This window comes from Phalacrocorax carbo, chromosome 2 (genome assembly GCF_963921805.1).
Source record: "Phalacrocorax carbo chromosome 2, bPhaCar2.1, whole genome shotgun sequence".
In the NCBI taxonomy this organism is placed as follows: Eukaryota; Metazoa; Chordata; class Aves; order Suliformes; family Phalacrocoracidae; genus Phalacrocorax; species Phalacrocorax carbo.
Window position 1 is genome coordinate 46435935 of NC_087514.1, and position 12067 is coordinate 46448001.

A 12067-nucleotide genomic window follows, 5' to 3' on the forward strand; every position below is an offset into this window, starting at 1 on the left:
GCACAACTTGCTGCATCTGCTGGCTGCATGCCGTGCTTGGTAGTTGTACAGGCTCCCCCAGCACCAGCTGACAGGATGCCTGACCCTCCCTGGTCAGGGTTCAGCGGGAACAAAAGCTCAAAGCCCCTTTCTCACAAGAATCTCTTCAGTATTGATGCTATCTACCATAGATATCACAAACCAGGTGAAAATTTTACCACCCTCTTCTCTCTAGAGGTGAGAAAAACAAGCAGTCAGGGTCAAAGATACCTGAACATTTACATTGGTTTTAGCCATTTGGTGATTTTTACCACCACCATCCCAATTATCACAGAGATGATGATACCCATCAAGGACAAATTAATCATTCCACAATAATCTATTACAGCATTAGCAGAAGATAGCTGCCCCAGACATAGAAAGAAATAACATATCTGATACCAGGTCTGCATTCATTAAGTACCTTAAGAGAAACCTAATCCCTTCCCTTGGACATCAACTAAAGCAGCACGTGCCCCTTATGTACAAGGAGGGAGAGGAAAACCACAATATTTTAAAGATTACCTTCATCAGTCTCATTACAAGAACACCCTCAGACATTATACTGTGCACCAAAGCATGCCTACACAAAGCACCACAGGATTTCTGATGTCCACACCCACCTAGACAGGCAGGACCTCTAGACAGTTAAAACTTTACAGTGTGGATTTTTTAATAAACAAACACAGAAGAGGTCACGCTGACTTTTTCTTGCTCACCTGTAGGTAATTTCCCACCAGGTCCCATTTCAATTTGATGAGAGAGTCAATTATCTGATGAGTCAAAAACCCCAGCATCCCAACTGCTGTTCCAATTAGCCCCATCAGCAGCCATCGATCCCACTCTTTTCTAGAAACAGGAAAACACAGTTACCTCTCAGCCTATAGCATAGAACTATTTGCCGTGCTTCCACTCACAAACATGCCGGTTCCATTTTTAGAGCATTCTGATCATTAACCGTGACTGCATGAGCAAGAGGCTGTTTTTGCCAATATCGCCTTAAAAAGCGTACACTCAACAAAACTTTACCTTCAGGTGAAAACCACTTCCATTTGGGTAAAGAACATGGTTGGATTTTTTGGTTTTGTTTTTTTTTAAGTAGCAGTGCAATCTGCTTTCAGATGCTGATTGGTGCCATCTCAAAGTTCAATTATGTGACTCAGTAATTAGGCATTCAGCAGAGCACTCAGAACTCATTTCAAAGTAATTCCTGTTTTCTTTTACTGCAACTAATGCACTGAGCACCTCTCATATAAACATGCAAACCTTTATCTCATTTCTGTCATTCCTAAACTTATTCTTCTGATAATAATTGTGCACCAATAATAATTTCTGATTTATTTGTAGTATCATCCAGGACTAGAGCACCCCTACTGAGACTCAAACACCATGTTTCCTGCAGATTACACTAAGAGGCAGTGAATGTCAAGAAGAGTCTCAGTGAGAGAACATTCCCCCAGACCTCTGCAAAGCCTCTTCCTTTCAAGTTGTATACATTGAGTAGTTAATAATATTTTTTTTGCATTCAATAATTTGTGAAAAGCAAAGGCATAAATGCTCTCAAAAAACACTGTTGATCAAAACTCCTTGCCTCTTGGTCCCCTTCTCCATTCTATTAAAATATTTTCCTACGTACAGAAACAATAAATAACATCATCTTAATTCCTTCTGCTAACAGGCATCTCCTTGGATTGTCCAAATTACCCATATCTTAGAGGCAACTTTAAATTATTTAACATAAATTTACCCATATGTTTTCTCTTGTAGCCACTTCTTATAAACGTTACTGTGTGAAGGCAAATAATCCAGACTCTCATGGGCTATCAGGTGTTCTCTTTCCTCCTTGCAGTGATAATTTGCTAAACTGCTTCTGCATTGCCTCCCAAAATCCTGAGGATGAATCAAATCAGGCCCACGATCTTCTGCCATTAACATCTGCTCTTCACCATTTTCCACGTGTGTCCTATGGGGAAAAAGTGATGACATTACAGCGGCCTCCTTCTTTGGGATACCAACATGGACGATGTGAGCCCAAGATCAGTCTCCTTGAGACTGAGAGAGGGGAGTGGAAAACCACATGAGGATGGAGTAGCTGTGGCACAGAGATTGGCTGGTCTCTGTTTGGCCTTGGTTCGCTGTGACTATGCATAGACCCAGCACAGTCAGAACAACAAAAACTTGTCTGAGCTGGAGCTCTCTGGTGAAGTCATTCCACATACAGACCAGCCACCGTAGCAAGATTATCGCACCAGCTCCTTGCTGACTGTTCAGAGGACAAGGATGTTTAAGGCACAGGGGCTTTAAAGTCACTTAAAGAGGTAGTCACTTGCTGTGCTTTGGGCTCTTGATCCACTAATCTAATCATAGAATTCAATGAAATAAAACAAAATCTAGGTTGGAGTGACATTCAGTTAAACCCTGAATCCTCAGTATTATATAGGCACCCTAAAAAAGCCTACTCTCTAACACAATTTCTTTTCAATTTACATGTCAAATTTATTTTTTGATAGATTCAGGACATGGTTTAGGAGGCATTGTGGTGTTGGGTTGGCGGTTGGACTTGTTCTCAGAGGTCTTTTCCAACCTTTATGATTCTATAAAAACCATTTGCTAGACTACCAAACTCACTACAGCTTAGATACTTTACCCAAGGTAGTTTGCAAGTTGGCAGTTCATTCAAAGCAGAAAAAGACTTGATGCATGTCAAATATTTACTGTAAAGAAAAATCAGTAACATGCTGTGTGTTTGCTACCTCCAAGGCATGATTTTGGTTACCAAAGACAGAGTAGAGAAAGATTTCTGCTGCTCTCCACTTACTCGCATGTGGACCAATTTAGAAAGATCTCATCTCAAATAATGAGGAAACATAAATAGTTCCTGGTTGTCAGTTAGTGAGTACTAAATGGCAAGAGAAAAAGAAAATATCTTTACACAAGCCACATAGAAATCACCTGAAACCAAGCCTTTTGCACCTCTGGTTTTTGCAATGCTGAGTTTCCTTGTGGCGCCTGCTAACACTTCTGAAATTGTGTCGAGGCAATACTGCCTGGGGCAGAAGGCACCTCCAGATCAGGATACAGCAATAGTCTAAGTCCAATTTCTTACACCATGCCAGCTCAGTCAGGCATTTAGTTCTAGAGATTTCAAAAGTACTATGCAAATTCCAGACCTGGCAACACTCAGACTGAGAAAAAGAGAGTTAAAGAGGAGAAGCGGTCTAGGTGGGAACCAAAGACTTTAGAAAATAGTTGTTGCTGGAAACCGAGAATGGCTACAAGCAATAGCAAATGCATTAGAAAAGTTAATGTTACTTTCCATACACATGTAGGGAAATAAATTTATTTTTGCCACCAGTATATGCATAGAGAAGTTACCTGACAACAAATACATGTTGCGTGATTGACTAAATCACCCCAGTCAAAGATGACCTGAGGAGGAATAGCCAGGTTCCGCCTCTGATTTTGACCTGTTCTTATGTAAAAAGTGGTAAGTGCTTTATTAAACACAGTAGCTCAGACTTTAGTTTGGGGTTTAAGCACAAAAATATTTTAAGATCAGACTGCTAATTTTTGCATGGACAAAAGTTGGGTTTGACTAGTCCTATCCAAAGTTTAAAATGGAGCAAAGGAATGCAGAGCCCAGATGAGAAAAGCAGGCACCTGAGCAGAGCTCCTGGCTGAGACCCCACCGCTGCTTCATTCAGGGATGCCCAGTCTGGCTACCATGAGGTCTCCATTTAGCCCTTTTCTTTATTTCTGGAACATGGGAATTTGTACAATGTCATTTTCAAGTTGCGTTAGATCAAACTTGTATATGTGAATAGATCCAGGTATTACAGAGATTGCAGCATGAACAGAAAGGCAAAAATCCACTGAACAATACAGAAAGGGGAAAAAAAAACCCACTCTGAAACTAAAGATTCCTTTCTAGGGGAAAGGGATGAAGCTGTCATACTGCTCACAGACAAGACAGGTCTACCCCTTTCCATGGCATGACAATTTGTTGTGTAAACAGGATGGCTGTTTTTCCTCAAACAGAAATACCTGAGCATTTGCCTTTGCTGTCCCTAGTTGCCAGAAGACCAAAGCTGACAACTCCTCTTACATCAGACATGAATCCAACCCAGCCTCTGCAGCAGCTGCTCAGCTTCACTGCAAATTCTCACAGGCACCCCCTTGTGTATTAGAAATTTTAAAAAACAAAACGGGGTAAGACTGGTTTTAAAACTTCAACCCCTAGTTTGTTTCTTTTTTTTTTTCACGGACCCCTCTATAGTTAACTTAAACCCACCAGTACGCTCGCTTATCTGAAATACATTTCATGAACCTCTGGGAGGCAGTACACAAATGGCCAGGGTCCAAAAGCTAGAAGGCAAAAAGCAGAGAGATATTTGAGATCACAGGGGGGCACAGCTGCATCCCAGAGATGCGGGAGTTGAGACAACTCTACAGAGGAAGAGACAAGGCCTTACAGAATATGTACACACACAGAGCATTTGTTCATTATTTTACAATGACACCCGAAGATATCTTTGCTCCTTAACGGAAAAATAGTTATTTTCAGACTACTTAGATGAATGCAGCAAATGCAGATTGGGGGTGTAAAAGCATTCTGTACCAGAAATTCCTCTGCTTTCTTAGAAATACACACTGCTTAATTGCCCTGCCAGAACTTGACCCCAAACCTATGCATTTTGGCTGTCATTGTTAAATACCCTCCCACACACCTACACACACCTCCCAGTGCCAAACATCAGTTTTAACCTTTCTTCTGCAAAGTATTTTGGAGAGTGTATCATCAGTCCTCCAAGTCTGCGTAAGGATTGTCCTGCTTTCTGCAACATTTTCATCTCCAAACATCACACAAGGATCTCTGCTTATCCAAGAGCTTCCATAACTCAGATTTTGCCATGGATAAAGGCAACCAGAGGCAACGATGAAAGAATACCTTGTCAGTACTGGAAGATATAATTCCATGACCACCTTTCCCTGCCCTGCCAGGAGCGGGGAGAATCCAGGTTGTGACAATTCCCAGGCCTTCCACTCATTTCTGACTTTGATACCTGCTTCTGCAAGGCTTGCTAACTTATAACTGTTCTTATGGCCTAATGGGGAACTGCTGCTTTAGACACAAGGAAGGAAAGGAGGAGTCTATATTCTGTGTTCATCACCAGTGAAGGCTAGTAGCTACATACTTCTTAGAGTAAATGTTTTAAGGGATTCAAGTTATAAATTGAGTTTTACTCAGTTGGGGGAGAGTTATGAAATATCAGTGTGGGGAAAAGCATGCTTTCAACCTGCCAAGACTCTGGGAGCCACAGAGGTCCTCGTTCCACTCCCAAGAAGCTTCCATGGAGACCGCAGGACCCCTCGCACGAGGGTGAGGGCAGGGTAAGGAGGGTGGGCAGACACCAGCACAGCTCGCTCTCCTCCTCCATAAGCATAAGCAGGCTGAGCTAGGCTGCCTCCAGTTAGGACCTGGAAAGTAGCTCCCTTGAAATTAGAAAGATCAGCCAAGATCTGACCACTGCTGCTTGGTGACCTGGATTACAGGTGAAGTGTGAACAGAAAAAACCCCACAGCTACCACATCATTATCACTAGCTGGCCGTTCCAACGTGAAGTTTTGAGCTACCCCATATAACTCTTCTCCCAAACAACTGGGGAGAAGGAGCAACACAATTTTATTTGCCTAAATGTTTTGTACGTGTGAAAGTGTGTACATGCTTGCAGATGAATGCGTTCTAAAGACCACCAGGGTGGAATAATCCCAAACGATACTGTGAAAATACAAAATAAGTATTGCCAAATTACAAGCCCCAGCAAATAAGAACTACCCACCAAACAGCATTAGCGATACAGCATGAATTTAATACCAAAACATTTTGCCATTTGTCTTTAAATAGTACAGACATAAATCAGATACCAGTTATTATACATAAGAGCACCTACAACAGAACTAATTCTTGCTACAGTAGCACTAAACTGCTCCTACCTGGGCACAAATTACTGGTCTCCCACATATCTAGATGGCTACATAATGTAATTTCAGCTGTGTAGTAGCAGGCATGTAAAAACCAAGCAAATACTTAGTTGGCACCCCAGTTTTATGTAGTCAGAACAGTGTGGTTTTTGAATTGTGTCAGAGGTTATATATACTCATACAAACTCCCTCCCTCTTCACTGCCCCCTTGTCTTCAGCTATGGGCTCGTTGGTGCCGCATATGCAATTTCTGCATCTGTCAAGTAAAGCAGTGCACCATTTTTGTTGGCTTCTGTTTTAATACTAATTATCGTACAGATATTATAGAATCATAAAATCACAAAAATACAGTAAAGCGTTACAGGCTGAGAGTTAACATTACACTGAAAGACTTACACAACAATTCCAAACAAATCTGAGGGTAAAAGCAAAGAGTATTTGAAATGCCAGAATTAAAGAGTTACTGCTGTAAGGAACATGAGCAGTTCAGAATATACTTGGGGTTTGGGTTTTTCGTTTTTGTTTTTTTTTTCTTAACAGATTGAAAGCAGGGCAGTAGAATGAATATTGCTCTGAAGCAATACTCTGGTCACAGCATCCCACTCTGAAGATCAAAACCATTATGCTACTTACTGAGGTGACACTCAAAGATTGTAAGTGATGAGTGTTTAATGCGCAATCTGAATGACAGCTCAAGGAAGCAAATAATTGTCATAGTGATTGAATAGTTATATAAAAACATTGCTAACTAGAAACACCATGGCTATAAATTTTCATTTCACATTATTCAGTACTTCAAAGTCACAGCATTTAAGGAATGAAAGTTAGTCCTAACTTAGCATGAGAATTTTGCTATAAATGCAATGACTCGTACATCTGATGCTGACTGTAAGGACACAGATGTCTGAAACATTCTCTGATAAGGCTGTAACAAATACGATATATTGTTACAGGTTAGTAGTACCTCTATGAGATTGTAAATGTAACTTGTGAATCTCCACAGAGAAAAAACAAACCCTGTACATACAAAAGGAAACAAGTGTCAGAAAACACAGACCAAGATGACTATGACTGTCTTCGTGAATCCTGAAACTGTGATGCTGTGGCAAGGAGTTATTTTAGAGATTTCTCAGAAGCCGACGGTCTCATAGTTTTAAGTGTGATGCACCACCCAGAGATGAGAAAGAATGTTCTCTCTTCAAACTGCAGTCCAGCAAACAACAAACAGTGGAAGAAACTGTCGGCCAGGGAAGGCAGGGGTCAGGATTGCTGGCAATTCGCCTGATACCGTGACAAAAGCAAAGAGCTTTTAGCATAGACTTTTCTCATTAATAGTACTGGCTCTATTAACTACATGTAGACATTTAAGCTTAAAACTGCTGATCACCCATCGCTTGGATTAGCCTGGGAACTAAAGAGCCAGCTGCTCACACATTTTGCTTTACACAGCTCCTCATAGTGGCAAGTTTTGTGTATCAAAACCTGAAACAAACTGAGTCATCCCAACCTGCTGTACTTTGCCACAATGTTTAACAATTTTAAATGCAGGAAAATTCTACCTCAAGAAAGCGAAAGAGGTGAATAGACCTGGGTTAAGTCCTGTCAGGCTGAATTTAAGGAGTTCCAAGTGCTAGTTTATCTCCCAGAACCATTCTGCGAGGCTCAACCCTCTCTCCCGTATTAACCCGATTTTCACAACACTAGAAAGATCTGCTAGAAACACTCCCTTCCACATCTTTGTAACTTCACAGCTCTACAGTTTGAGCTGCTCTCATCCTACTTGTAACAGCTTTAATTCCTGTGACAAATGGGAAAAAAAAACAACCAAACCAGCCAATTTTTCATGGTCTATTCTCAAGTCAGTGGCAGATATGTTTACCTCTACCAAGTTTCTTTTCTTGATAATTTTTAATCAGTAGAAATTGCAGCAGGGAATCAAAACCCTTCCCACCTCCCTTTCTCATTCTGGCATGCTTAAAAATATAATAATATTGATTCAAAATTAAAAGAGCCAGCGTGTTAAAGCAGCATACCTACATATCTATAATAACTACCAGGGAGCACAGTGGGAACAAGCATGCAGAAGCCAGTGAAAGCCTTCCTTGTTTACATCTGCATAGCCGTTCCTTCAGTATTTCTGAGTTAACAATTATAGAGGATGTATTTTTTAAACCCAAACTGCATAGTCTATACATTATAAAACCATGTTTACATTTTATCCATACTGCAAATATTAAAAGCAGAAGGTTGGGATGATTCCATTAAGAAATGGTGAGAAGTCATAAATTAGCATAGAAAACATGCATTATATCGAGAGATCTCAAGCAGTGGTTATTTGTGCATTATCTCAACATCATCCATTAAGTTATCCAATTATTTAGTTTGGCACTGGTATAAATAAAAAAGGCTTTTTATATTTATTGCTATTTTAAAATGGTAAAGACTAAAAAACTTCATGGAACCGTTTGGATACAGGAATGCTACTTGAGAGTTGGTATATGACATTTTATAGACTGGAATTCACTGTGCATTCATTTACAACTCTGTCAATTGAGCTGAAGGTATACAACCATTTAGTAAAAAAGAAAGTCACAACCCATATTAACACTAAGGTAATGTATAGAGATGGTATTTTAACCACTGAATGGGGTACCCGTTCCTATGGAAGCTGAGATCAGCTAGCAAAAATGTGTTCTTTTGTACTTTTTTAAAGCAGCATAAAGTTATTTACATGCTTCCAGCATTACAGGCAATACATCCTTCATATCATTTTAGACCATGATCAGTCAGGTCTGCAACAGAGGAGGATGGTATAGTCCACTCTTTCAGGGTAATAGAGCAAACACCAGAACAGGTAAAAGAAGAAAACCCTCTTCCACAATTGTTTCATTATGTAGAATTAATAGAGATGCATTAACAGGTTTTAAAGCTTTTTTTTTAATTATTATTGAAGAAGGACAACAAGCATTCAACATGTTTCTCCAATACCCCCCCACCTCCGAAATATTCCTAGGCTTCACAAAGAGTTCTGAACACTTTATTTAGAAAAAAATATGAGAAACATATTTTTTCCCACTGATTCACTTCTATCTGGAATTTTACTTGCATAAAAGAGAAAGACCAACAGTAGTTTTAAGTCACCTTTTTTTGTTACAGTCACATGTATTCAGACTTGCTCAATATCAGTTTATTCCTCCTTCTCTAGCAGCTGAGACTACGCACACCAGGGGCAATCTGGCTGAGGTAAGAGCTACAGGTCAGAATAAAAACAAGGAGCAGTCAGACATCCTGCCTCTGTCATAGGACGGTTACCAGGTAGCCTGCTAAATGAGCTTTCTGCATCAAAAGGTAGTGCAAGGTAAGTGTAATATTTTTAGGCCCGAATTACTGTCCCAGAAGCTATTAAATAGGACTTACATTTCCACAAACTCACCATAGAAGTAACCATGTAAAACACAATACTTGTCTAAATTACAGAGTTTATTATTATTATTATAGTTGATCAACTGTCATAGGATGCACTAAATTTTTCCCTTAGGTATCCCCTATATAATAACAAACATTTAGGAGGAGCATGGATGACGCAGGTATTTCACAACAGTTGAGGGACTCGTTCCCGACTGTCCTGCTGGCTGTCAATTATTCTCAACTTGCTTTCAGGAAGATGAGTGCAATCAAGGCAGTTGGTAGGTGCACACCTTGCAACATTTTATGTACTTTTATTATAAAGGAGTAAGGCACGTTATTTGTAATGTGGATATTTCCTTCAGCTTGCTCATTATATCATAAGGTTTACGAAGCATGAATGATACCAACTTTGGGGTTTTTCTCTGCTTCATAGTAAACTTAACCCTCCCTCAAACAATGAAAACACAACAACTTTGGCGCACAAGAGCTTCAGAGCACAAGGCGAGTTTAAACCCCAGTTGATGACCACCAACATGATATGAATTTTCAAACACAATCTGAAAAACCATTATATTTAGAATTTTTGCACTTTCCTCCTCACACAACTGGCTTTAAATGGTGCTCTACTTCGCAAGATGCACAAATACAGTTTTGAGAAGAAAAAACAAATGCACATTTGCTAACAATAGCAAATTCAAATCTTGCCCAAAGAACACAGCACAAATTAAATACTTGTAAGAGGAAAATTAAAATTCTGGTATCTAAGTAGGTTACCTAAGAGAAACCACAAGAACACGAGAAAACAAATTACTAAGTAAACAGTGATCAGACATGGATACATGTAAAACCACCTAACCTTTCTGGAGGTGAGTAAGCAGCAGTGCTTCAAAATCTTCTTCAGGTAACAAAAGAGCTTCCAAGAGACTCTTGACTTTATGCAGTAGTCAGACATTTTAAAATTTCATAATTAATGACACTTAGACTTCTTCCAGTGTGAGCAAAATGGAAAACCAACACACTTAAAATCACTGCAGGAATATTTTTACAGTCATCCTTTATATCACATACCCTGGTGTCAGAGATCAGGTCCCTCCACCGCTTTTTTTTTCTTCTGCAAAATGTATCTGCTTACAGCTGGATATGCAGATTTTCACAGATACAGATAGTTAGAGTACAGGCAAGGAGGAACAGCTCTTGTGGGATCGACTTGCACCACATAAAACCAAGCAAACCACCAGCCCTTTTTCACGCTCTGTGAATAAGTCACTCTCTTAAATTATGTTGCCAACCATACAATAGTCTATGAGTGTTTCTCATTCTCTAAACAGTTTATGCTGAAATTTTCCCCAAAATTCACATCTTAGAACTGTATGGTTCCATTATTTTAATTGATTAAATATAGCTTAGCAGTGTTAGTGTAAGAAAAAGAGATTTAATGGCATCAAAATCATTCCAATTAAATCAAGTAAGAAAATGTTGCAGTGCACTTCAGCCAAACCGTCACAAATGATATGTTATATAAATACAGACAGGAGGTAGCTGACAGCTGCAAAGCCACCAGTTCTGCAAGTGCCCAATTTGCCTAAAAAGCATAAGCTGACAACTACTAAGTAAACAGTTCCATTAAAAAAAAAAAACCCAAACACCTACTTTATTGCTTTTAAAGGTTCATTCTTTACATCAGAAATAGGCAAAGGCATATCGAAGAACCTAGCTGTTGATGGCTTTTGATTATATCCACTTTTTTAAAATAACCACTAGATAAAATTTTGAATGCAAACAGCTGACTCGCTCCCAATGCTACATGTTCTCACCAAAATGAACAAAGGCTTGCATTTTCCAAGGGCGGGGGGCGGAACACAGACCAGGAAAAGAAGGTATAATTTCCAAAAGGATAGCATTAACTGCTTTCTAATGAGAAATCAGTACACAGAACTAAAACCCGTGTTCCCACCAGACAGAATACATTGAAAAAACAGACCAACAATTGCAGGAGAGGCAAAAAGCACTCTAGCTACAAAGACAGTGGTGTCACAGCACAGGATACATGGAATGCAGATGAAAATACGATCATCTGTATTACAGGTGTAATTTTTAGTAAAGCTTCCTGAAGTTTCTTTTTTGTGTTTTTCAGAAAAGGCAAAAGTAGGATAAGAAAAAAAGGCAAGAAACATAGAAGAGGAAAAGATGCAAGAAAGCAAGAATGAGGGCAACAACTGCAAAAGCAAGACAGAGGACTGAGAAGTAGGACAGACTTCAGCAGTGTGGTCTGAAAACTGCTCAGAGGTCAAGTAAGCAAAGTGAAAGTTACACTCATTTCTCAAAGAAGCTGGAGGGGAGGTAAAGTGGAGGTGTGCAGGCAAGTGTTTTTTGTTTTTATTTTGGAGTTGGTTTTGGTGGTTGTTTGGGGTTTTTTTTAAAGTTATATATACACACACACAGTGCAAGCTTGTCTAAAGAAGCCGTACTACAGATGTCAGAACTTAACTCCTCTGCAACAAACGGAATACCTTGACCTCTCAAGTAAACTAAGCATACAAAAGTGGCAAGAATAAAAGGTGCACTTAAAACCAGCAGCAATATTATGTTTGGCTTTTCACTACTTCTGCAAGTTACTGTACATATATTACATCACTATTATAGAAATGGCACAGCCTCA

General features: G+C 39.6%; 1 protein-coding gene across 1 annotated transcript in view; it reads right to left on the reverse strand.

Annotated features, from left to right (window-relative positions):
- Positions 1-2035, reverse strand: part of LOC135311925 (chloride channel protein C-like) — an 82521-nt gene extending 80486 nt beyond the window's left edge. The window contains exons 1-2 of the mRNA XM_064442742.1: positions 1766-2035; positions 738-867 (exon numbers count right to left, since the gene is read on the reverse strand). Of these exons, the coding sequence (XP_064298812.1) occupies positions 738-867; positions 1766-2004 (369 nt within the window). The 5' untranslated portion in view covers positions 2005-2035. The remainder of the gene's footprint in view (positions 1-737; positions 868-1765) is intronic.
- Positions 2036-12067: the final 10032 nt, after the last annotated feature.